Here is a 25493-nt window from a genome sequence, read left to right on the forward strand (position 1 = left end):
GTGTGGCAGCCTCTACTGCCAAATGGGATTCAAACTGGCTGCTGGATTGTTGAGGGGGGGACAGTTGTTTAGGATTCAGTTTGTGTTGGGTGGAGCACCAGTGAAGCACATAGTGCTGTGCACAGCTGCTGGAATAACTGTTTTTGTCTGGATCTGTCTCATTCTGTTCCTGTAAAACACCTGTGCACACCTCTGGGCAGAGTAAGAAAGTCGTGCTAGTGAGTTCAGTTGGAAATAATCTGGTCAGATTTGAGCAGTCATTGGAAGCAGTCCCTGCACTCTGCATATCTTGGAATAGCCAGCTAAGAATATCAGCAAAGATATTCTCTCCTGCAAGGAGTGGGAGTGTGTTTAGGAGCTTGCTGAAAATGGAACCTCAGTGTTAGTGGCAGTCTTAGCTCAGGTTCAGGCTGTATTGACATTGCTGCCTTTTTGATTTCACGTGCATTCTTGTAACAAAAATGTTTTTGTTTTAGGGATTTATCAAAGATGTTCATGAGGACTCCCTCACAGTTGCATTTGAAAACAAGTAAGTATTTTATTTTTAGAATAATTATTTGAATGTTAGGTTATTTCAGTTTTGTGCTTTTGCTGGTTTTTTGGTGGTCTTTTGTTTAATTGTTTGTCTTCAAGAGGAAGCAGATTTCATTAGATACAGTTCTAGAAGTACAGGCTCACTATTCTGTTCAGCTTCCATGAATTGCCTTCTTGAATCTGTATCAGAACTCAATTCATCAGTTACACAGTCCTGTACATTCTTTGGTATCTTTAGTGATGCCCATAGGTGTGACATCCAAATTTAATTAATATAGGGATCAGTGGTGCAGGCTTGAGATTCTTAGACAAAAGCAGGAGAAGATGGAAAATCCGAAGTACTCAAATGAACAATTCTGTGTCTGCTGTCTGGAATGCTGACCAGTATTCTCAACCAGAGAAAAGTAAAAATACTTTTCACCTAATGGTGATTTTTTTTTCTTTTAACTATTAGGTTGATAAATATACACATATTTCCAGTCAAAAGACCTATTGTTTTTGAGTGGAAAAGAGTGCAGATCTGTTAGCAAATCTTGAAAAATAATTTTTCATGAAGTCCATTTAATGTATAAACACAGCAGTACTGCTGGGAAATTGTAGTGGCAAGCCAAGGATAATCCATGGGTTGGTAAAGTACAAACGAGTATCTCTTGTTCAGTGTTCTGACTGATAACACTGTGGATTACCTGGGAGATCTCAGTGCTAATTCCAGATACTCTGTGAGCTACATCCTCTTTCCTGTTTCTCTTCCAGTTACTAGGTGGAGAGCCTATAAAATGTGTCACTTTGATGTGAAAATTGTTATAACCTTTGCCAGCTCTAACCTGTAGATTAGTCTTTGAGCCTTTCTTGAAGAAAGATTGCTGGGTAATGAAGGTAATCTAGGGAGTATGCAAGTGTGTCTTTATAAACAGTATTTATAATCCTGCTGACATAATCCAAGGTGTGTGTGTACCTATATACACGTGTGAAAATAAGTCCTTGGTGGTGGGGGGAATGACATAAGTAATCCTGGGGTTTACTCTGCAAAACCCAGTGTTTCTTTCTTTCTTACCTCTGCTTTCTAGTCCTTCTTTTATGAAAACAGTTAGAAGGTGAGGTGGCAACCATAATTTACACTAACACTGAGGTGGTTATGGAACCTGTTACTGTCTCCTAGGTTTTCATATTCTCACCCCAAAACCCAACAAACAAAAAATTAAACCCCTATCCATGGTCTAAGAAGATGTGACAAATCATGAGTTTCATCTTCAAAATTTTTATTACTTTCTAAAAAAAAGTAATTACTTATCTTTGCATTTAAGATCCATCCTTTGATGTCAGAAACTAAGTAAGCTAAAGGAAGTGCCAGGGGCTCACAGCAGGAGTTGAGTTGTTGGCAAACGCATTTCTAGTGTTTAGTATCCATATCATCCATGTGTTCTACAGAAAGTCTGGCAGCAGCAGCCATGTTTCAAAAACGATGGGCTGCAGCATATGTGGAGTGTTCTGTTGACTAAAAATAGATCTGATCAGGAAGTGTGTACACAGTCAAATTGTTCTGTGACGTAAATCTGATCAATTCTTATGCTTTTTACAGAGTTAAAGTCATACGGGCTTTAGTGGAACCAAAACTGGCAAGAGTGTCCTGTGCTGAGAGCATCAGTGTTGTGATAGTGATAATCACTAACAAATACACACATCTACTCCACAATAGGCAGTCTAAACTGTCACTTTGCATTTTCTGCTATTATTATCCAATCTTTATCTACAGCTATTGTAGGGTTCCCAAAGTTAAGTGTACCAGCACAAACTGCTAATGATGATTTTGTGGCCATAGCAACACTCAGTCTCTGGGCAGGTAATCTTAACTCTTAAAAGAGGGTAAGGAGACAAGGAACAAATGCAGAAGCTTCAGGACCTGGAAACTTTTTTTACTGTGATGGAAAAGTGGATCTTGAGTTTGATGAATCTACAGTTTCACAGAGGCTCACTGGAGTGTGAAGCGGCTGTATCGTGTTACAAGAAGCAAGAACCTCCTTTTTTTGTGATTTGTGCCCTGTAGCTTAGGCATCAGTTTTGTCAGATGGTCTTAGTAGGTCGTTTGTATCCCATCACAAGGAATTTCTTAAAACACCTTGGTTTGTATTTCACCAGTGAGGTGCTTAGAAAGTTTTGCCACCAAAACTTGGACTCTTATTCCGAGAGCTGAGCCTTCTGTGCACTTTTCTGCTGTGCACTTCCTCCACTGGCAGGGAGGGGAAGGAAAAACCCAAGCTGAGATTAGTAACTGTTTGCAGCATGGACAGTTTAATTGCAACTGAGTTTTTTTGCCAGCCCCCTTCACCATTTCTCAGAAACAGAATGTGATTTAATTATCATTTTGTGGCTGAAATACCTTCCAACCTAAACAAAAACTATCCATGTCCTAAAATCCTCAAGGCTGTAGAGGCTGATACTTGATCCTCTGAGATCAAATCCAGCTGTTAGCCCTGCACTGTGGTGTTCACCACTATGGCAGTGCCACATCCATGTGTCCTTGGAACACCTCTGGGAATGGAGATTCCACCCCCTCCCTGGGCAGCCCATGCTAATGTCTGACCACCCTTTCAGTGAAGAAATTTTTCCTACTATCTGACTGAACCTCCCTGGCACAGCTTGACATAGTTTCTTCTCAGGTCCCTCTGAGTCTCCTTTTCTCTAGGCCAGCACCACCCCCCCCCCACCAGCTTAGCTTCCTCAGCTGCTCCTCATCAGATCTGTCTTCCAGAGTCTTCACCTTGTCCTTCTCAGGATGTGTTCCAGCACCTCAGTAATAATCTTCATGCATTTTTGTTGTTTTTCAAACTATAATTAAAAGAAAAAGTTTATTATATTGTCTAGATTAAAGCTCTATGATATGTAGCATCTTTATTAAGTGAGGTACTTGAGTGTAAGCTGTGGTTTCTGAGCAAACATGCAAATGTATCTATCTCCTCTTCTGGGAAGTTGCAGAAGTGCTCCTTATGCTCAGCCTTGTTCTACTAATGCAGGCTGCTCTGTCTGCAGGTTATTAAAAAGTCAGCAAAGCAAGTGACTTGCAGTAATCCTTACTGTTACAAGGTGGTTGGTTCTGATTGTGTTGGTGTCTAATGTGAATCAGATGGGCAGAAATGGTGGACATTGCAGTGCTTTGACAGATACCATTAAAAGTCCCTCAGATATTTTAAATTAATACATATTTTTTGAAGGATCTTCCCCTGGTTTTATTTCAACCTTTAGGCAGATTTCTGACTAAGAGTGAGGAACAGCTGATGGCATTCTGTGACATTCACAGAGTAGAAGGAGAAGGAATTTCAGGAGAACACAGTGGATTTAATTGCTTCAGTAGTCTTCATAAAATGCACTGGAAACATACACTTCTACAAATAAAATACTTTTGTACAGCCAACTGTACTAAAACAGACTTGCTGTATAAGGAAGTAAACCTTTATTTTGTATGCCTAGAAGTAGTAGGTGTTGATAAGCAGATATAAAGGTACATTTTGATCTGAATCTGTTACTGGGGAACATCAGCAAGTTTGCACATGGAAAGTTTTGTTGATGATTGGAGTCAGATTTTCCTGAAATACATAAAACTTTGGTTGTAAGCAGTTGAAATGTTAAATAGGAGGTGGAGAAGTGAATGAACTCCATACTGGACTGCAAAGCTGAGCTTAAATCTATATAAGGTCTCTATGATTTGAGCAGTAGGAATGTTAACTGCATCATATAATATCTTTCACTGGAGTTTTATGAAAGCTATTAGTTAAATTTTTCAGTTAATTTGAAAATGTTGGTGTTAAGACTACATCATATAGTATCTTTCACTGGAGTTTTATGATGAAAGCTATTAGTTAAATTTTTCAGTTAATTTGAAAATGTTGGTGTTAATTGTCTTCCTAGATGCTACTTTTATCTTGCCATGATTATGTTGTTCGTCTGCTAAAAGATTTTCTTGCTAGCCATAAGAAAACAGACCTCATTATATGAAAAGAATTTTAATGAAACAGAATTCTAAACCAAAAAAAAAAATAGGAAAAGATGAGAATTAATGTGCAATGCTTCTTCAACTTGCAGTTGGCAACCAGAGCGCCAGGTGCCCTTCAATGAAGTCAGATTACCACCACCCCCTGATATCAAGAAAGAAATTGGTGAAGGAGATGAGGTGGAGGTGAGTGAATGCTCATCAGCTGTGCTGGTCTGGAACTGATTGTCCATTCCAGGCAGTGATGAGGGGTGTAAGGGCATTGCCAAGGAGAAGGTTTAAAATGGAGCATGTCTCTACACATGGGTTTATTAGAATGTCAGTGAAGCTCTGACATTTCAGTTTTCCAACAAAACTGCCAGTGGAACATTTTTCAAAATCGAAAACTTAAAATAGCTGAGAAGCTTTTAATTCTGACAAAAAAAATGTAGGCAGTTTTCTTTTTTGGCCTGAAATGTAAAGTGTTGGAAATCTTTGATATGGAGATGTAATAAAGGTCCTCCAATAGCAAGAGTTTTAACCCAGATGAAATGTCTGGTACAGTCTGCTAGGAAACTCTATGAATTATGGTGTTCTACAGAGAGAGGGTGTTAATAGGAGTGATGTATTAAATCTAGAAATCAAAATATGCATGTTCTGTACCCTGCTCATTCTAGTATCATGAGTGATTCAGTTTAACTTCTGGTGGTTTTTCTGTACTTGTCCTTAAAGTCAAAGTCATGAGTTTCCTTTACTGAGGATACCGTCGTGCTTTAGGGCAACTAATCTAAGAAAAAAATCACAGGTGCTGGGCTTTTCTGTTAATTTGAAATACTTTGTCTTTGTTAGATGTAAAGGGTTATTTTCCACTTCCTCCTTACTGTAAAGCTCATTCAGTCTGTATCCAAATGACTTTGGCCTATCAGAAGTGTATGAGGAGCAGATGAAACCTCAGGATGAGAAAACTGGGTTTCACAAGTCCTCTGTACTATGGCTGGTGATGCATTAACTTAGTAGTGTTTTTTAGTATGGGGCATGTAGTCATGTGATGACTTGGTTCATTTCAGTAGTTCTTGGTTTATCAAGTAAGCCAAAGGCAAAACAGAAATCTGAATTTCGGAGTTAGTTCTATGTGTGGACTTCCAGCTGGAAGACACAGTGTTTGAATTTACTGAGGAATTGCCCCCAAACAAGTGTTTTGCCAAAGTTCTATCTTCCTTTAAAAACTTCCTTTGACTTGTCAGTAATTTATACAAAGGAAGTCTGTTCACAGTCCTTGTAGTGCAAGAAGGATGAGAGTAGAAAACGGTTTCATTTCAATGAAAATTAGAAAAGTTGTGTGGTTCTTTCTTCATTATACTTGCACATAAGTGAATTATGTTTGTATGTGCTTTCAGTGGTTCTTACTACTTTCATTTCCAGGTGTATTCTAGGGCAAATGACCAAGAACCTTGTGGCTGGTGGCTGGCAAAAGTTCGAATGATGAAAGGAGAGGTAAATTATTTTAAAACTTACTGATTTCATACTTTCTTGTGAAATACAGTAAATAGAAGTTCTTTGTGATGAAAAAGCTTTGAATGAAGTACTACAGAAACATGACAAAAGAGAATTATAAGTTGTGACCACTTTGGAATGACCTTTGCTGCATTGCACTGCAGAGGGTCATGCCCTCAGAGCTGAGCAAGTGACTTCCATTATCTGCAGTTTAATTGCTTGGAGGACTGAAGGCATGCACAAGGACAGGATTTCTGACAAACCTGTTTTGTGTATTAAACTTGGTGCTGAAAATGAGGTAAAACACCTGTGGTTAAAAGCTGTTTGTCATCTGTAAATTAGGCTTAACTATTGCTGAGGGTGGCTGTGGGTTGGTTTTTGTGTGTATGTTTTTACTGAGTGTAGTGGAAGGACACTGCTTGTTTTGTTTTTACATGTGTCAAGTTTTTATTTTACTATAAATAAATGGTTGTTTGCAGCTGCCAAGTAACTTGCAGATTCAGACCATTGAGCATATAGAGGTGTGGCAGTGTTTGACCCAGTCTCATTAAAGCTTTATTTTGTGAAATGCCAGCAAGAGAATTGAACTTCATAGTGGGGAGAGTCCTGTGTTTTGATGCTTTTGTTGTATCAGATTCCTAAAACAAAAGGAAACAGTATTGAGAAAAAATAATTGTCCAATTTCTAATATTGTTTAAAAACTGTCAACAAATACCAACTTTTGTTGAGCTCTGTAAGGGCAAGGTGGTAGTAAAGACCTACCAGAGGAAGATTCTGTGTGTTGACCCATGTGAATAAACAGCTCATTAAGAAATCAAGATAAAAGGAGGCAAACTGATTTAAATGATAGTTTGTCATTTGTAGCTAGTAGGCTTTCTTAAATGTCACAGAAATTTGAAATTTTTATATTAGTTAGCTTGCTGTGCTGTTTATTTTCAGAAAAAGTCATAGAAGTAAAATTTTTTACTAGTTTTTAATGTCCTAGATTTTACAGGCAAAAAAAGTTTTTCACCCTGATTGTCAAATCAGTTATTTTAGGGAATTGTCCCTGGAAAGAACCTCACAGTTCATGTTGGTTTCTTTGTACAGTCTTTAACACTGTTCTATATTTAGATTTTTTCTGTAGGGTTAATACTAAATTCACAAACAGCCCATGTGTCCAAGAATTTGTTGCTTCTGATTGTTCTGATATCCAGAGTTATCTTTAACTATAGAAGTTGAGTTTTTAGAGCATGTAGTGGTAGATCTCTTAAATTCAGTTACAGTTTAGCATTTATTGTTCCTTATTGTTACTTGAGGTAGTAATGATACATTGATACATTTCAAAGCAGCTTTGTATAATTTGGATGATACTTAAAACTTGTAATTAGAAAAAAGTGTGTCATTGAGAGATTGATTTCCTTTTTATGGATATTGAGCAAATTGTGTTGAGACAAATAGATCCCAGTTTGGAGGGAGGAAGAGAGAGAGAATGTACTGCTGCACCCCTAAATTGCACCTAGGTGGAAGGGAGGAGAGGAGAAGAATCCCTAGCACAGAGCCAGGCTGCAGGGATGCTGTGCACAAAGCTTCTTTAAAGTTGCATGTGTTGGGTGGAAGTGTAGGAGTAGATTATTGGTAACTTAAATCTTCTTAGTTCTCTTGCCCTCCTAAATTTGGCAGTGTGTTTCAAAAAGATGGAGTTTCTGTATTGATTTTGATATTACATGATTCCCAGGTAGCTTGCCCATTAAATCAGTGGATTCACCTTGTTTGTTTTAGTGTTGCAGAATAGATATTTCTGTGAAGAAGTGTTCTCTGATACATTTTAGAATTAGAGCTCCAGTAAACATTTTGGGTTTCTGAACTTGAATTGAACTAGTGAAAATATTTGAAAGAGATGGGCATAAGAAAAATCGATCCAAGATGCTATTGTGGGGGACTGGAGACTATGCTGATAACAATGCCCTGACTTCAGTAAAGGAGCACAGGGATGCTGAAATATATCCAGGCTCATTTGTGTAGAAATGTCTCATTGTTCAGGGTTTTGTTTATGTATTCATATTTTGTGCTTCCTTGCTGGTGCTGGTAATTTTACTATGTCTTTGTTGTTCCTTACTGAAGTTCTTATTTTAAAAAAAACTCTCCCAGTTTTATGTCATTGAATACGCTGCTTGTGATGCCACTTACAATGAAATTGTCACTTACGAGCGACTGCGACCTGTGAATCAGAACAAAACTGTCAAAAAGAACACCTTCTTCAAGTGCACAGTGGATGTTCCTGAAGACCTGAGAGATGCGTGAGTAGCTCTGCACACTTCAAGAAGCCTTTCACTTTATGGAAAGGGGAAGCAGAAGCTCACTTGGCTTCTGTTTTAGAGGCTGATTTACAGGTCCATGAAGAGCCTTAAGGGTGATTAGGGCTAAGGTAGCTCATTTAGAAGCTGCTGACCGGGACCCCTGCTGAGCTTTCAGGGTGGGGACAGAAGGGAAGTTCTTAGGTGGGAACTGAGTGCCTGTACAGGTGATGCACTTCACAGTGGGCCTGTTACTGAGGCTTTCCAGGTAACCCTGCTGCCATAGAATCCGCAGAGAAACTGGAGCCATGTTGAGGAGAATGGGAACTTTCCTTTTTCTGAACAGTCTTTGCCATAAACTCCTGAATGTTCTTGGTCTGATTATCTCATTACGTGTTCAGTTTTGATGCAGCTTGTTGAAATAACAATAATTTTGTCTCCTTAGGTGTGCTAATGAAAATGCACATAAAGATTTCAAGAAAGCTGTGGGAGCATGTCGAATTTTTTATCATGCTGAAACTGCTCAACTAATAATACTGGTAAGTAATTGTTTCTGTATAAATGTTCTATGAATTACCAGTTTATTATTTATAAGAAATACATAGGTAGCTGTATGTGTATATGGAAAATGCTTTAATTTGTCAAGCTATGTAAATTGTGAGAGATTTTGTATAAGTAGATGTATTTAATCTTTGGGTGCAAGGCCTCCAATGTATACAGCCTAAATTTAGGAGCAGCTTTGAGTCTCATTGTTTGTATGACTTTTGTCATTCTCCTCTGAGTTCTGTTTCACTGATTTTAGCAGGTGGCTCAGTGGTCAATGACCTCCCTCCACTGTGGAGCAATAGCTTTCCCCTCATGCTGTATTACACTGTGCAGTTTGACCCACAGCTGCATTTCCCTGTGGAGAACTGCACCAGCTCAGTGCAGCCATTAGGGAATTGTTCATTTAGATGCATCTGTGGTGGTTTTCTTACTACATAGGGTTGTCCCAGCTTTAGTTTTTCTTCATAACTCCATTTACTCAGTATTATTACTGAGTATATATTACTCAGCTTGAACCTCACTATGCAGGATTGTGTTGTCTTTGATTATTTCCTTAGCTCTCTTAGTCACACGCACAATGACAAGTATGTATTATGGAAGAAAGATTTGTTTGGGCAACATCAAGGGGAAAGGGTTACTGTGTAATTCAGCAGTAAAGTCTTTAATATAAAACATGGTGTGATTGAGAACCAGTAGTTGTTGTTGGTGCTGAGTATCTCATGCTTTGTTTTGAGGAAGAACAGTGTTTATGTAACTTCTGGAAATTGAGATCATGTGTATTGACTTCGTTTCAATAGGTTCCTGATTTATCCTTTAAATGTGCATTTGCTTACAAAGCCAAAACTTAGGTTCCCTCTCTCCTGTAGTCTGCCAGTGAAGCAACAGTGAAGAGAGTGAACATTCTCAGTGACATGCACCTGCGCAGCATTCGCACCAAGCTCATGCTCATGTCAAGAAATGAGGAAGCTACAAAACACTTGGAGGTAAAAGCCACAGCTTGTGGCTCTTGTTGCTTGAAACTGAGCTCAGAGCAGTGCATTACAGTGAGTGCAAATGGATGAGTCTGCCTTTGTTTTCCCTTCAGTGCACAAAGCAGCTTGCTGCAGCATTTCATGAGGAGTTTGTAGTCCGAGAAGATTTAATGGGACTTGCTATAGGAACGCATGGCAGTAACATACAACAAGCCAGAAAGGTCCCAGGAGTTACAACCATTGAGCTTGAGGAAGATACCGGTACTTTCAGAATCTATGGAGAGGTAAGGGGGAACTTCATATGAATCCTTGGAGCATTTCACTCTGTATCTGCTTTTAGACTGGTGAGAGCTGTACCCAGAATACACCTCCTGAGTTTTTGTGTGTCTTTGTGCATGTTGGCCTGCAGCAGCTTCTACTGTATTTATTTGATATTCAAGCCTTTGTTGCAGTGGTGACCTCCATAAGGTCTGTTCTGTCCTAATCACTCCATTTTGCTGTGTATCCTGGGTCAACCTGAGAGAAGTATCACTTCTTACTATTTTACCTGATCATGGGTTTGTTTGGGTTTCTTTTCTCCCTCAGAACCTTATTGGTTATCCTCCTCCCCCCATCCACCTTTCGTGTGTGTTTTACTGTTTGGTGTCTGCTCCTCTGACCTATCCAGCTGTGTTAAAGCCTGTATCTGCTGCTTCTAACTCTTATATTTTGTCAATTTAATGCTGGCTTTTGCAGAATAATGATTGGCTCCAAGTTGATTCCATTTGTGTGACTCTTCTGAATCTCACAACTGCCTTGAAATATAGTTGGTCCTTGGGCCAAAACAAGGATCCATTCAGGAAGCAGAAGGCTAATGACAAAAATGCCACTGTCACTAGGGCTCTGTCAGAAAATATTTTGAGGGTTTTTATCCCTTGTCCCGAACTCTACAGGTGTGACTGAGTCTCTGATGTTAACATGTCTGAAAATCTGTGGTTGTGGCCTGTTTCAGGAATCTGAGGTCTTGAATTCTGCTCCGTCTGTGTCAGGAGTAGAACCTGGTTGTGATGAAAGGTTCAGATGAAGTTGATCCTGTGGAGAGGAGGTCAAACTTCTGTACTTTGCAGTATCTCTGAAATAGTCCTTTTTTTGGAAACCTTAAATGCTTCTAGGGTATCAGGCTGGCAGCAGATCCTTCTTTCAATTCCTACTGCCAGTAAATTGCATCTCAGTTCCTGAGGAAGAATGGGACAAGTTTAAATGCAGTGAATGTCCAGTGTATTCCAGTTTTGATCTCCTTCATGTGAATGATGTGATGCTGGAACTTGTGGAAAGGTTATGACTGTCACCAGCCTCTTACAGAGGGTCACAGCAATGATTATAAATACCAGATGCCCCCTAATAAAAATGCCTTTAGGCACATCCAGCCTTGTCCTTCGTAGAAGTGATAAGTGCTTCTAAAAATGCCAGGCAGCTTAACTATTCCACATGATAAGGTTTTCAGCATCTGGCTACACTTTCCTATTCTTTTTGCCTCTCTTCAGCTGCAGTGGGCAGCCAGCCAGGCCCCAATGGCTGAATGCACAGGCAGACAGTTTCAGGCTGAGATGTGTGGGTGTAGTGAACCAGTTGTTGACATAGCAGTCATGATCTGAAGGTTTCCCGTAGCTGATGTTTTGCATACAAATAAAAGTTCATTGCTCAGGGCCAGGCTCTCTGAGGGAAGAAAAATGAAGAGAAGTTTTAAAGACTAGTGGAAACCTCTGTGGATAGAAGAAATCTAAACTGTATGGTATGCTGTTTATGCATTTATCCCTGTCTGGTCAAGGCCATTTTGGTTTCAAGACCCTTTCCTGGTTGCCTGAACTTCTGATTGTGATGCCTGTACAGATGGCAGGCCCGTGGACTTGTTTGGACAGTGTAGCTTAGACTACTTATGAAAACTTGTGCTTCCCAGAGAGAGAGAGCTGTGTCAGAAATAGAAAAGTTTCTCTTAGACCTTCATTACTGTTAAAATGGAATTGCAGTCAATTCTCATGCAATTCTTAACACTGGTAGGTATAATGCTGAGTTTAAAAAAATATCCTGCATTTAATTTTTCTATTACACGGTTTGGTAGCATGGACATGTCTTGATTGTTTGGGCTGCTGTGAGAAGTAATGAGAGCATCAGTGGACATGTAGGCTGCAAATCAGAATTAACAAAGGTAGTTGCTAGTGCCTGGAATCCTGCAAGGTCTTTAATCCATGTTCTACTACAAGGATCTGAGAGTGCCTTGACTGAGTTACGCAGGTTGTACTCGCATAAAAATCCTGAGTGCCCATGACAAGTGTAGAGAGACTTATGGGTGCACTGGAGAGCTGCAGCTCTGGCAGTTGTATATTTTCTTGTCCTGACTCTGCTTCTGTAAATGCATTCACAGTTCCTTCATCTTTTTTTGGGAAGGAGTTGATAAACATACCTGAGGCAGGAATTCTTTGCTTAATTGTCTCTTTGTAGAATTCACTGAGGATGAAGAATTGCTAGTGTGTTTTAAGTCTGTATCATTTGAGCAGTTGCCCTGCAAATACAGCATAAATTTTGCTCCTCACAGTGGCTTCCTGTTCATCTGTTTCTTGTGCTTGATCACTGCTTTCATTATCTTGAAATCCAATTTGGCCATGTTTCCTTTGCCGTCATTTTGACCTCTGCCAGAATTAGAGGTTTATACATTTTCTTCTTCTAAGATTTGCCTGATTTGATTAAAAGGTGCAGGAGCTGGTGGTGCTCTCATTTCACGTGTTGCCTAAAAATGACAGATGAAGGGGCTTAGGCATTAGTGTAAAACGGAAATTGTGCTCTTAAGCTGTTGTTACTGACTGGATGCTGATATTCTTTCCTTAATTCTACTTCTGCTGTTGCTAATGTGAAGCCTTGTTTCTTGTTTCAGCATCTCAATTAAATGCTGATATTCTTTCCTTAATTCTACACTTCTTCTGTTGCTAGTTTGAAGCCTTGTTTCTTGTTTCAGCATCTCAATTAACTCAGTTGATTTCCGTCATTTAACAATAAAGCTGCAAGAGAGCATTTACAGGAGTTCTCCCCAGTAACCAGAGCCACTGTCCTGGCTTGGAAAGCATTGTAGATGAACTGTGGCCAGAAACCAGCATTCTGGAAAGAGAGTGCCCTGGCTGTAAAATCACTTATGGTGTTTGCTCAAAGCCCCATCCAGCCTGGCCTTTGAACTCTTCCAGGGATGGGGGATCCATTTTAATATCTCAAAACATCTTGAAATAACATGAAAAAAATGTTTTATTTGTTACCGATGCTTTGCTTTTCTACTGATTTTGTCTCTGGGCATTTCACTCAATTATTCCTTTATGATTTAGTTGAAAATTAGATTAATCTTGTCTTTATTCTTTTCTTTTCACAAATAAGTTTATTTGGAAGACTGGCAACTGTTGCTACAAGGTTTTGTTCTTAACATTCTGTATTCACAAATAAATTTGATTTCTTTAAATTTATTTCCAGACTGCTGATGCAGTAAAAAAGGCCAGAAGTTACTTGGAATTTGTGGAGGATTTTATTCAAGTTCCCAGAAACCTTGTTGGTATGTAATACTGCTAAAACTTGAAAAGTTGGGAAAAGGGAGCCTAAATATAACTTTGCAGAGAGGATTTAGGTGCCAGTACAATATTTGATTTCTCCATTTCAGTAGAAAGTGATTAATCTTTTAAAACTATATGTATCTGAATTATTGTGAAATTGGATATATTTATGCTGCATAATACTTTATCAGGATTTTAGCACTTAAACTGAATTGATTATAGACTTGTACCACCTAATTTAATGGTAATATTTGAAGTTCAGATTCTAGTGAAAAAACACACTCTACTGAATTGGCTTCTTAAAAGCTAAATTCCAAAGTTTAATCTGGGAATTCTCCAGCTGAGTTGCAAGAATGACACGAGACAGTTCTCGTCTACTGCTCCCTCCTGGGTTGAAGTTTGTCACAGGTGGTGGTTGGATGCTGGTGAGCTCCTGTATAAATCAGCAGTGCTCATAGGTCTCGGCCTCAGTCTCAAAATAAATGTTTTTCATGTTGCAGCTTTATGAAGGTGTAGCATAGTCTGGTAGGTTCTGTACTGAAAATCACCTGAAGGTGTGAGGTTAATTGTGCTCCACTTGAAGACACAAACGTCTTCCCCTAGTTCAGTCTTCACAGGGAACTTTTTTCCTCTGCCCTTGTTCTCCTTCCTTTATCCTGCTTTTTACTGAAGTCTGGCAGCTCCCTGCTCCCCATGCCCAGCTTGTGGGCAGTGTGGGCATGGAGGCAGTGTTAACGTTGGAGGTGTTGTACCTGATTGAACAGCTTAGATTATCCAGAGGAGAAGTTAAAACCCAGGCTTTAACCTGCTGTGGTTTGGGGCTTGGAGCCTGCATATTATAAATAACAGCATTTAAATAATTCATGTGCAAACTCCCATAACTTAGACTTTCAAGGTTTTAGAACTTGACTAGAAACTCTTGTGCCATTTTACTCTTGGTTTGGTTCTACTGGAAGCCTGTGTGCAGTGGTGATCTTCATCACTGCTTGTCATTCTGCATATAGAGAGAGTTTAATTTTAAAGGTTTTTACCCATTTTTTCTGACAGTGTGGGGTATTCTTTGGGGATTTAATGTATAAAATACCAATAAACATGTTAAAATACTTTGACCCTGGGTGCAAAATTAACCATTCTTGCCCTCTGAAGGAAAAGTTATTGGAAAAAATGGAAAAGTGATTCAGGAGATTGTAGACAAGTCTGGAGTCGTCAGGGTGAGAATTGAAGGAGACAATGAAAATAAGCTGCCCCGTGAAGATGTAAGTACTTCATTCTTTCCTTCTGTGTCACTAGGTTTATTTTCAAACCCAGTTTTATTTTACAACCTGTGGATATAGAGACCATTAGTTCTAAACTGGCATCTTGCAGTAGATTGTATACAAAATAATTCAAGGAAGGTTTTTGCTGCTGAAGTAAGAGGTTTTTGGGGTTTTTTTATTCTTTCTCCTACATGTGCTTGGGCTATATAACTAATTTGGGATTGTTAGTGTTAAAAGTGTCCACATGCTTTAAATAGATAAGAACAAAAGGGAAAAGCTTGTAAAGGTGCTTGGTCTTAAAAGTTGGTTTAATGAACCACCTTCTTGGTAAACTGTGGATGCTTCTATACATTGTTGTGCTAAACACACCCAGCATGTGTTGCATGAATATGAACACGGGATGTCAGGTTACCTCAGCTCCAGAAGAGGTTGTTGGGAAAGCTGGACAGTCTGAAGCCATTGCTGTCAGCCCAGCCTGAGCTTTTTCTAGATGTCTTTGCAATCAAAGGCTCAGTTGCTGCCTTTGTTTAGCTGACTTTGATAACTTAAAACAGATCTCTTTATATAATTTAAACAGCATTATTTCAATGATAATGTTCTCCCTGATAAAAAGCTTTGATACTTTGTTCCTGTAGGGAATGGTACCATTTGTATTTGTTGGTACTAAAGAAAGCATTGGGAATGTCCAAGTTCTGTTGGAATATCACATCGCATATCTAAAGGTGAGTGAGTGTGTTTTGGGAGAGAGAATCTGTAGAGGAAACTGGGGTTGAAGTATTTTTGAGCAACTTTGGTGGTATTAGCAGTTATTAAACTATTCCTCTGTATCTCAGGATTTAAAGCTTGGTGCCTTGAGCCCACCCTTTGCCCATGGGTATCATGGGCCTGTAAATACCTTGTTGTGTTTACTTAGTGCTGTTGGGGTTCAAAGAATCAGACTGTAAAGAACGGGGCTTTAAGGGACTTTTGGGAACTAACACAGAATTTTTTCTGTGTTTGAGTTCTGCTGTTGTCAGGTTAATGCTTTGTAGTGGAAGGATGGAATTTCAAGAATCAGACTGTAAAGATCGGGGCTTTAAGGGACTTCTGGGAACTAACACAGAATTTTTTGTCTGTGCTTGAGTTCTGCTGTTGTCAGGTTAATGCTTTGTAGTGGAAGGATGGAGTTTCTAATAGAACACCAGTAATACAGTGTGGTATTAGAACAATTACCTGTTTAATCTGTTTAGATTGGGTTGTTTTGTGATGTTAACAGAGATTGAGTTTGCATTGTGTTCTCTCATCAGTTTGCTTTTTTTTTTTCCTAAATTTTACTGGAAAAATTTGCTGAACAGTAATTAACAAAGGTAGTAATAGTCTTAAAGCTAAGTTTTCTTTATAGTGGTGAAAGTTTTTAGATCTCTTCTGAAACTCAGGGATAACTCATCTTGAATTTCATTATTTGTAGTCACCTTGCAGGTGGTGTTAATTCTCCCAGAGGAATGATTATTTTCAGTGTGACTGGGTGGGGGACGGTGTTTTGTGACATTTGTCAGCAGTCTTCTCCATGGTTTTTGTTTCGTTGTAGGAGGTAGAACAACTAAGGCTGGAACGGCTCCAGATCGACGAACAGCTGCGGCAGATTGGGATGGGCTTCAGGCCCTCCTCTGCTCGAGTTCCTGAGAAGGAGAAGGGTTACACCACTGACGAGAGCACCCTCTCCTCAGTGCAAGGCTCCAGGTCCTACAGCGGGCGGGGCAGGGGCCGCAGGGGCCCCAATTACACCTCTGGTTACGGTGAGTGCCCTTGGGCAAGGCCTCAGGATACCTTGGAGCTGTCTCTGGATTTCTTTGTCTTCAGTGTACTTGGGTGAAGATAAGAGTTGGAAATTCAGAATTGCTGGTTTATTTTGTTCATAGTTCAAAACACCTCGTTAGATTTGCGGTCTTGATGTTAAGTTTAAAACTGAAAAAATTACCAAACACCTTGTTCTTCCATGCTAGTTACTTAGCAAGTGACATCATAAAAGCTGGGAAGAGAGCTACAGGTGCTTTTCAGGAGACAAAAATTTTAAAAATAATCTGAAATGAGCATCATCTGTTTTGGCTGAGAAGGAGAAAAATTGCTTGTCTGTGATCATGGCCATCTTACCACTATATTTCTGAAAAGTGAATCAAAATTATTTAAAATGGAGACAGCACAAAATCCTGTGGGTTTTATAATTTGGTCAGGAACTAACTGGATTTAGTTTTCAGGTGAGGTATTCTGATGCATTTCTCAATTAAAAAGCACTGTTCAGTTCCTGACAGGTGTGCACATCCCCACCTTGTCCAAATGGAGACACTGCATTTCTTATAAAAGACATGTTTCACAAAGAAGAGCAATGCTGTTTTTTCAATACAGTAAATTACTCTGGATATCTACATGTAGTTCATTTCTGTTAAAAAATCAGACACCTTTTGGGTTTTACAGTCTGTCCCTGGCTATAGCTTCCTGGATCATGCCAGGTGTTAGTTGTGTTGATTCTGATGATGATGTTTATAACTTCATTTTTTATTATTTCTCAATGAGCTGACTGAACTGTAAGGAAACTTGTTCACTTTGCTTATACAGACACACTGTGATTTGGAAAACTTAAAGTATTTTTTTTCCTCCCAAAATGGCAAGCATCACATTTAAGCCATATGGGTCTAAAACTTTATATTCCAGACTGGGTAGTAGGGGGAGTTCCTGGATACCTAAAATGAAGAGTAGGTGTTGGGTTTTCAGGTAGTAAAAATCTCTGTGGGTTTGGGTACTCAGAGATGGCCGGGTGTTACAGATGCTCTTTCATATAGACAGTGAAATTGTTCCAGCAGCATTACAGCATCCAGAAGGGGTTGCTTAGCAACAGCCATGGCTATAAGGTGGCAAAGTTGTCCTTGGGAATTTCAGAGAAGTTGCCTAGAAACTGCACCAAATGCCTGCAGTGTGTAGACAAAGAGAGGAAACCCTGCTAAATCCTTGGTTTATCTGTGTAGAGAAATTACAGATTTGGTGATCTTTCAGCCATTATTTCACATGTTACTACAAACAAACTTAAACTGAGAATCTCACTTAAGTAACTTCTGATCTATATTTTGTGTGCTCATATATTTTTATATATGAGTATATATAAACATTAAAATATATCTATGATTGTATACTTGTGTGTGTATTAGTGTTTTTATTTATATGCATTTATGCATTATATTGTTTTTAAAAATAACATATATAACCAACTGTTCTGGCTGGAATAGTTCTGTGAGGATATAAAACCAGAATATAATCCCCAAATACATATTAATTTCCAATTTTCTTTCCCTTCTCGTACAAGGTACAAACTCTGAGCTCTCTAATCCCTCTGAAACAGAATCTGAGAGAAAAGATGAACTTAGTGACTGGTCCTTGGCAGGAGAAGATGACAGGGAGAGCAGGCACCAACGTGACAACAGACGACGTCCTGGGGGACGAGGACGTAGCGTGTCCGGAGGTCGTGGGCGCGGGGGACCTCGTGGTGGAAAGTCATCCATTAGCTCTGGTACTGTGTTCCAAATGGGTTTTGAGAGTTTCTTCCTTGCAATTTTCTGTATAACCTCTTACTCGTTTAAAATACTCCATTCTTACATTATGATCTTAGTAACTTGGGATTTCAGTGCAGTTGTGTGCTAGCTGAGTCATACAGATGTTTTAGGTTTTTGTTTATTTTCTTTCCACAGTGATCTTAATTTCCTTCCTTAACTGCTCACAAATAATAACGTTGTTAGCAAAGTTGGTAAATCTTTGGCGTGTTGTCTATGGCTACCTTTTGAGGTAAGCTTATGTTTAGATACAGAATGAAAGAGGAAATCATTGATTGGAAGTTAGGTTTTATCAGAATCTGTGCTAATATAACACTGGAAGTGTCACACAACCACAAAGTGTAAGATGTGTTTTATATACTTAACAGTTTTGAGTACAAGGTCTCTAAATGTCACCTTGGAAATCTTTGTGGTTAAATAGTGCAAGTGCAGGTTGGGCTGTTGTGGTGCCCCAAATTGTTACTGTTGGGTTAGAGTCAGAGGATCCAGTTTGACATCAGATAATTCAGCTCTGTGTGTTACACCTTGCCTTAAGGTTGCTTTGTAGTTTGAAACTTTCAGCCACAGCTGTAAGTCAGCCTGGAAATGGTTACATGTCTCTAGAGTATCTTAGGTGGGCACTTTCTGTTTGTTCAGTGCTTAAAGACCCGGACAGCAACCCGTACAGCTTGCTGGATAACACGGAGTCAGACCAGACCGTGGACACGGACGCCAGCGAGTCCCACCACAGCAGCAACCGCCGCAGGAGGTCGCGCCGGCGAAGGACCGATGAAGATGCTGTTCTTATGGATGGGATGACAGAGTCTGATACAGCTTCTGTTAATGAGAATGGTTTAGGTATGTAAATGGTTGGATGGTAGTCCCAGAGCAAGCTAAGAAATAAATGTGTTGTCCCTGTAAGTGTAGTGAAGCCCTTGTTTGTTTTTGTAAGTGACAAATCGTTGTTCTGTTCGAGGTTGCTGTCTGATTAAAGAAAGACTCCCTCCGTGGCAGTGCCATGGAATCTTCTGTTTACTGAGCTCCACTAGCCTTTTCATGTGCCTTTTTTTGTAAAAATTGTCTGATGGAGACACCAAAGACTTGACTTGTTGTTTCCCATTGCACTGCTGCTTTGATAGAAACAGTACTGTGAGATCCACATTCTGTTTTGTCCTTGGTAACCTCAGTCTTGGTGTGGGAAAGCTCCTTAAGTAGCTGTTAGTTTGTCTCTACCCAGCTTCTACTTAAGAACTTTCCTTCAGTAAATTCTCTGGATACTCACTGGGACGAGAATACAATTGTTGCTTAATGTAGAAAAAAAACCCCTGGGTTATGTTGCTAAAATTTGACATATGGTTACTTAATAAATGAAATCTGAGGTCATTAAGCATGTGCCTAAATGTTTTAATGAACCAAGAACAAAAAGTAAAATCTAGCTTTTGTGTTACTGTGTATGCTTTCGGTATAAAATTTTCTTTTAGCTTTTCTGTCTTACTTAGTCTCTGTCTTTAACAGAAGCCATTTTAATTGCCCCATGCTGAAACTGCTGAAGAATTTATTTATTTTATGATCAGAAATAGTTCATTATAAACTTTGCAATTGCAGATGATAGTGACAAAAAACCCCAGCGACGCAATCGTAGCCGCAGGCGTCGCTTCAGGGGTCAGGCAGAAGATAGACAGCCAGGTAATTCGAGTGGAGTTGTGGGTAATCTCAGGTCAAAAGCATGAGAGAATGTTGTGTCTGCTGTTTTACATAGAGCTGCATAATATCAAAAGGTTACTCAATAACTAATAAGACTACTAGATAAAGATCAAAGACATTTCTTCTACTAGGAAAACTTCTAAAATCTGTCTAATGAAACTAATTGATGTCTAACTTTTTGCTTGGACATACGAGTTACGCTTCTGATCCAGTTCTCACTGAAGTCAACGGCCAAAGGGCTGTTGAGTTCTGTGGTCCAGGATCACGACAAACATGAAGGTTCATGGTCTGCACTCGCTGCATCTGTGCGCTTGCACTGACTGGGACACAACCTTTTCAGCACTGGCTGAGCAGCAGTGTTGGAGGGGCAGGATGTGGGTCCTGGCAGAGCTCAGTGAGGGAACTCGGGTGGGGTTTGCCAGCCCCACACCTGCATCACACTGCTGCTCTCAGTCCTTGGCTCTTGGGAATAGTTTAAGTCATCTGCAAATTGAGGGTGGGAAGGAGGAGGAATTTTAAGTGAAATTGCATGTTTCCAATTTTTTGTTGTTGTGGCTTGTTGCATTTCTTTTGTGTGTACTAACACTTGAAATGTTAAAGGTGAACTGGCTAATTATCAGTACAATGCCCTGTTTAGAAAATGCTTGTACATACATGGCACAGGGTAGTAACAGAAGGTCTTCTAGATTGACAGGTTCAAAATTTCACCCATATTTGTCTTTCTTGTATCTGTGGTGCTCATACAACATTTGATTAAGAAGAAAAAAGTTGTTCTACTGTGCTAAAACTTAGGGGAAGGAAAAAATCAAACACCCCAGCCTCCTAAAAAACCTCAAACCCACACATTTCTTCTCAACATTCCAGTTTTTGTAGCAGTGATTTGTAAAGGGGCAGAAAAAGTGAAAAGGATTTCAGCTTTTACTTCTAAGAAACTTAGCCAGCAATGTAAAGGAATGTTAGTCATTTCTAGAAAACCATGGGAATTCTTTTAAATCTTAAGTATTCTAGGAAGATAACAAAATCTCCCAAACAAGATTTCTCTGATGTCTTTGGTAAAATGCTGTAATAATGTAAAGTCTTCATAAATACCTAGTAAGTGTGAGTGAAATTAAGACAGAAGGAACTCTTCCCTTCTTCCCCCCTCCCCAATGCCAACGACTGTATTTCAGTCACTTAGCTGTATCATTTAATTTACATTGCTGTATGTAAATTATGGTGCCTTATTCACAGAGGAATATTAAGAATGCACTGTGTGCATGAAACATGCTTCCTGTTTACTAATATTAGAGGCATTGGGTTCAAAACCTCATTTTAAAGAAAAAGCACTTGTGCAGAAATTCCTTTGGCCTTCACAGTTCAGGAAGGACCCATTTGTAACAAGTCCAGTTACTGTAACAGATAATTAATCTGTTGTAGTTCCCAGTCTGATTTGTATTTCATGCCCAGTCATTCCTAAATCCAGAAGAACAGCTCACCTGATACACTAAATGTAAATGACTGTACAGTTCAGTAGGTAATGCTTGCCAGCCCTAATGAGCTCAGACATACAAGCCTGTATCTAAAGTGGCAATACTTTGTATTGTAAGGGTAGAACTGAGTCTTGGTGTGGTTACAGGAGGGCAGGATCAGACAAAGCAGGCTACAGAACACGTGTTGAGGTGGTAAGGAGAGGTCAGAGGAGCCCTGGCTGTCCCCAGTGAGTGCAGCCGTACCGGCACAGGCACAGCTGTGCTGCCCCGGGCTGGGCTGGCTCCGGCAGCACCGCCTGTGTGCACACAGCCCAGCCAGGGCACAGGGCTGCTGGCACTATGAGTACCTCAAGGAGGGCCAGCTCCCTCCTCAGTCACTTTGTGATGTACCAAAGATTTGATGCCACATCATCCTAAGTGATTCCAGGATGACCTGCCCCCGTTCTGGGCACTGTTCAAGTGTCTTCATTTCATTTCATTAGTGTGAAATTCTTCACTACTCAGCTCATAAAACCCCAGTGACACACACACAGTCTGCAGTTCAAAGAGCTGCAGCCAAATCTATTCAAACTTAGTACAGAGAGCCCTTCTCCAGTAAATTCTGCAATTGGACCAAAATTGGTTTTATTAAGAGTCCACCTTCAGATCATTGTTACCACTGATTTTACTGAAAATTGTTTTTAACAGAAACAAATTGATCCTTGCTGTGTGGTTGATAACCTGTAAGTGTGAAGGCCTTTTGTGAGATGTCTCCCAGTTAGAGCATAACTTGTGCAGAAAAGACATGAAGGTTCATGCTGAATTGACTGCTGATGTGAGCATCACTGTGATTTTTTTCCTTGAACAGTAACAGTAGCTGATTATATATCACGAGCTGAATCTCAGAGTAGACAGAGAAACCCTCCAAAGGAGACAGTAGCCAAAACCAAGAAAGAAACGGTAAGATTTTTTTAATGTGCATTTCCTTTTTTCTCCTCCCTTGCAGCAGAACAGTAAAGGCATGAAGGCTTTAGTTAGCTCATCATTTGACTACAAGTGCATTTGATTTCAAGAACAAATCATTAAAAGCAAAAAGGGCCCAGAGTAAAGAGAACTGACAACAATTTGTTGTCTGTTGTTGCAGATTTTAGGGACCAAATTAAGTCCGTACACATTTTAGAAATATTATATTTAGTAATGTTGCATTATGCAATAAAATGTGAAAATTGCTCGTGGTAAGTCTTGAGAACTATTCCTTAAAACATTTTAGGGATAGAGGATACTATGTGGCATTTTTAGTGACTTGTATAAACTATTTTAGAAGGAATTAATTTTACAAAGATTGTATGGTTTTGATCCTTTTTCCTTAAAGGATCAGAGGGGCATTACATTATCCTGATAAACAATCACAGCTGCATAAAGCAGAATTTCTTCACTTCTAAAGTGCCAATGTATTGCCACAACTTAGGTAAAAAAGATCCATTAGCAAAATGTCATCTTGCTACTTCAAAAGGGGTGTAAAGCTCAGTTTTTCAGTAAGCTCCTTCATGGGCTTAGACAAATAGAAATAAATAAGCATTCTGGGGGTGTGCAGTCCTGGGGTTACGTTGGCATGTTTTCCTCAAAGTGGCAGATACAGAAATATACCATAAACCACAAGGTAAGTGATAAATGCTTCAAGGGACAGGATACAGGCAGGAATAGAAGAGATGTTCCCTCTTGCAAAGCTGCTGTGTGAGCTAGAGAGAATCTGAGATTGCACTCTGTATTGTTGTGTTTTTAATACTGCCCTCTTCTTGTCTTCACAAGGCGAAAGACGCGATTGACGAAAACAGCCCTTCTGAAAAGGCAGTGAATGGTCCTGCCACCACCTCCGGGGATGAGCCTTCTAAACTGCAGCACAGCCCTGATGAAAAGAAAGTCACTGTTCAGGAGGATGGAAATAATCAGGAAGAAGCAGTGCTGAATGGTGTTTCATAAACTGAAGTTCCTAGTTTACAGTTCTTTTACATTACATTTAAAATAGTGCTTGTATAAGCTTGCCAAAGATAGAATATGGATCGCCAGTCTTGACACCGCACTTTCAGTTCCTCCATTTTGGAATACAGAAAGGGGAGGGATCCTGGAGAAATCATATGTTAAACATACTTTGACACCTACTGTGTTATAAATATATCATCAGATGTGCCTTGAGATAGTATATGTAACATTTAAATAAACAAAATTGCTGGCTATAGGAAATGTTATTTTGTTTTCAAAATACGGCAAAGATGTGAGGGGGATCCCTAACATAATACTCTTTATGAAAGCATTAGCTGCTTTTGTTACATTTTTAATAATATGCAACCACTTCTTCACCTGAGGAATACTAGAAAGAAATGCAGTCTAAAATATTTTGCACTGAAATGTAATTTCTCCATTAGTTTAGTCTGGAAACTGGTCTGTTTTAATACATGTTTTTTAAATGCTGTATGTAGAGGAAAAATCTGCAGACCACTGGAATGCATTTGTTAAATTCTCATAATCTGCAGGGATACTGGGTGACATTGGCAGTGACTGTTCTACATTGAGGCTTTGTTTGGTTTATTTATTAAACTGTACAGTATTTAAAAATCAAACATAGCTTTAGTTAACACTAAGCTGAATTAGTCATGTCCATTAAGACATAACCTGAACTACTGAAAAGATCAATTTCCAGAAAGTTTATTCTGTATAAACTACATATGTTAGTCCTTAGTAGAGTATTTTTATTTTTGTTTTTGGTTGTTTGATGTGCAATATGTTTTTTTTGTATGCTGGTAGTAAAAGAAAATAAACTTTGATCTTCCATCTGTTGACTGTTTCTATCAGAAATTTAAATTACTATTGACTTTAAGGTTTTCAAGCTGTTAACTAACAATGGAAACCTACTTGTGAGGCAAGCTTGAACCTTGAACTCTTTTTCATAAGTTTCTAACACGCTGATCTTCCTTTTGTTAAGGCAGTGGTGTCAAACACCAGTTAACAAGTCTAAAACCAGACTCCTTACCTTGGAGAATTGCATAACCTGACTAACATATATAGGCATTAATGCAAATGTAGTTTTTGATTAGTTAAAGCATGGCACACCCCCGCATCTTTCTGCTATGTGAGCCAGAAAGCACAAAACAGGTGTGGAAAATCATCTGGGTAGCAAGGAGGTGTAAGAAATCAGAGCAAAGGGCTGTGTTGAAGTTGTACTGACTGAATGAAAAAAATTGTCTTGCCTGATTTTGTCAGAAGGATAAAACCAAGAGTTCCTTCTCAGCAGCTCTGCCTGCCAGAGCTGCAGCCAAGCTGGCCCAAGCAGCGATCTGTGTGTGCACTCTGTCATGGGACTGCAGTGTTGGACACTCAGCAACCACACACCCAGTTAAAAGCTGTAACTGAAACGTGCACAAGTATCTCAGCTGATGTGGCAGGCACAGGAGTGGAGAAAATTTAAAAACTAGTTATGTAATAAGTCAGTAGTGTTTGGCTGGGAAGTACTTAAGTACAGAAACATTCTGCACATGGCTTGGCCTGTGCTGACTCCAGAGATCCAGCTGTCCTTCACCCTGCTTTGAATTCTGTAGCAGAGCAAAATTACTGCCTTTCTGGGGAGGTTGTAATGTTAAGGATTACTGTGGTAATCCTTCCTGAACAGCCCAGAACTCATCCACAGCAATGCTGTGGCACAGCAGGCAGCACTCAGGATGAGATGCTTCCAGCAGCACTCCCAAGTCCAGGTTGTGGCAGTAGTGGAAGCTTTCAGCCCCACTGTGTTTATGCCCAGGTGGGCATTAACTCCCAGAGGAGCTGTGCAGTGTTTTGCAGAGTGGCAGGAGCACTGGGAAGATTCTTGGAGTATGACAGAGCTCCCTGGCCCCAGCTGAGATCCTCACGAGCTGCTGGGAGCACAAATCCAGCTCAGGTATCAGCAACTGATGTAAAGAGTTCCTGTTTCCTACTCACCATAAATGCAAACCTCACTGTGTGAGCTCTGGCTTTGTAGAGTACAATAATGTGTAAAACTACAGGACTTCTATTACAAATACTGAATTTATTAAATGCTATTAAAACCTGTCAAAACTAAAAGTTACTAAAAAAATCTGGGATGTGCCAGATCCATCAGTAACACTTAACCAACCTTGTTTTTCACAAGGCAAGGACAAGGGAG

At 39.6% G+C, this 25493-nt stretch overlaps 1 protein-coding gene across 2 annotated transcripts; it reads left to right on the top strand.

Moving 5' to 3' along the window:
• The first annotated feature begins 376 nt into the window (after positions 1-376).
• FXR1 (FMR1 autosomal homolog 1) lies at positions 377-24145 on the top strand. 2 transcript variants are annotated; one of them, XM_041405940.1, is made up of 16 exons: positions 377-529; positions 4612-4705; positions 5921-5992; positions 8123-8271; positions 8714-8807; positions 9681-9797; positions 9899-10069; positions 13275-13353; positions 14498-14607; positions 15243-15329; positions 16175-16382; positions 17942-18145; positions 18822-19022; positions 19770-19850; positions 22185-22276; positions 23126-24145. In XM_041405940.1, exons 3-16 carry the CDS (start codon positions 5978-5980, stop codon positions 23294-23296), a joined length of 1779 nt encoding a protein of 592 aa, XP_041261874.1. In that variant the 5' UTR covers positions 377-529; positions 4612-4705; positions 5921-5977; the 3' UTR covers positions 23297-24145. The 2 variants fall into 2 exon arrangements, with proteins under 2 accessions (XP_041261874.1, XP_041261875.1); XM_041405941.1 differs by lacking the exon at positions 19770-19850.
• The last annotated feature ends 1348 nt before the right edge of the window (positions 24146-25493 follow it).

Source organism: Onychostruthus taczanowskii, unplaced genomic scaffold (genome assembly GCF_017590055.1).
Source record: "Onychostruthus taczanowskii isolate IOZ18803 unplaced genomic scaffold, ASM1759005v1 scaffold24, whole genome shotgun sequence".
NCBI classification, from domain to species: Eukaryota; Metazoa; Chordata; class Aves; order Passeriformes; family Passeridae; genus Onychostruthus; species Onychostruthus taczanowskii.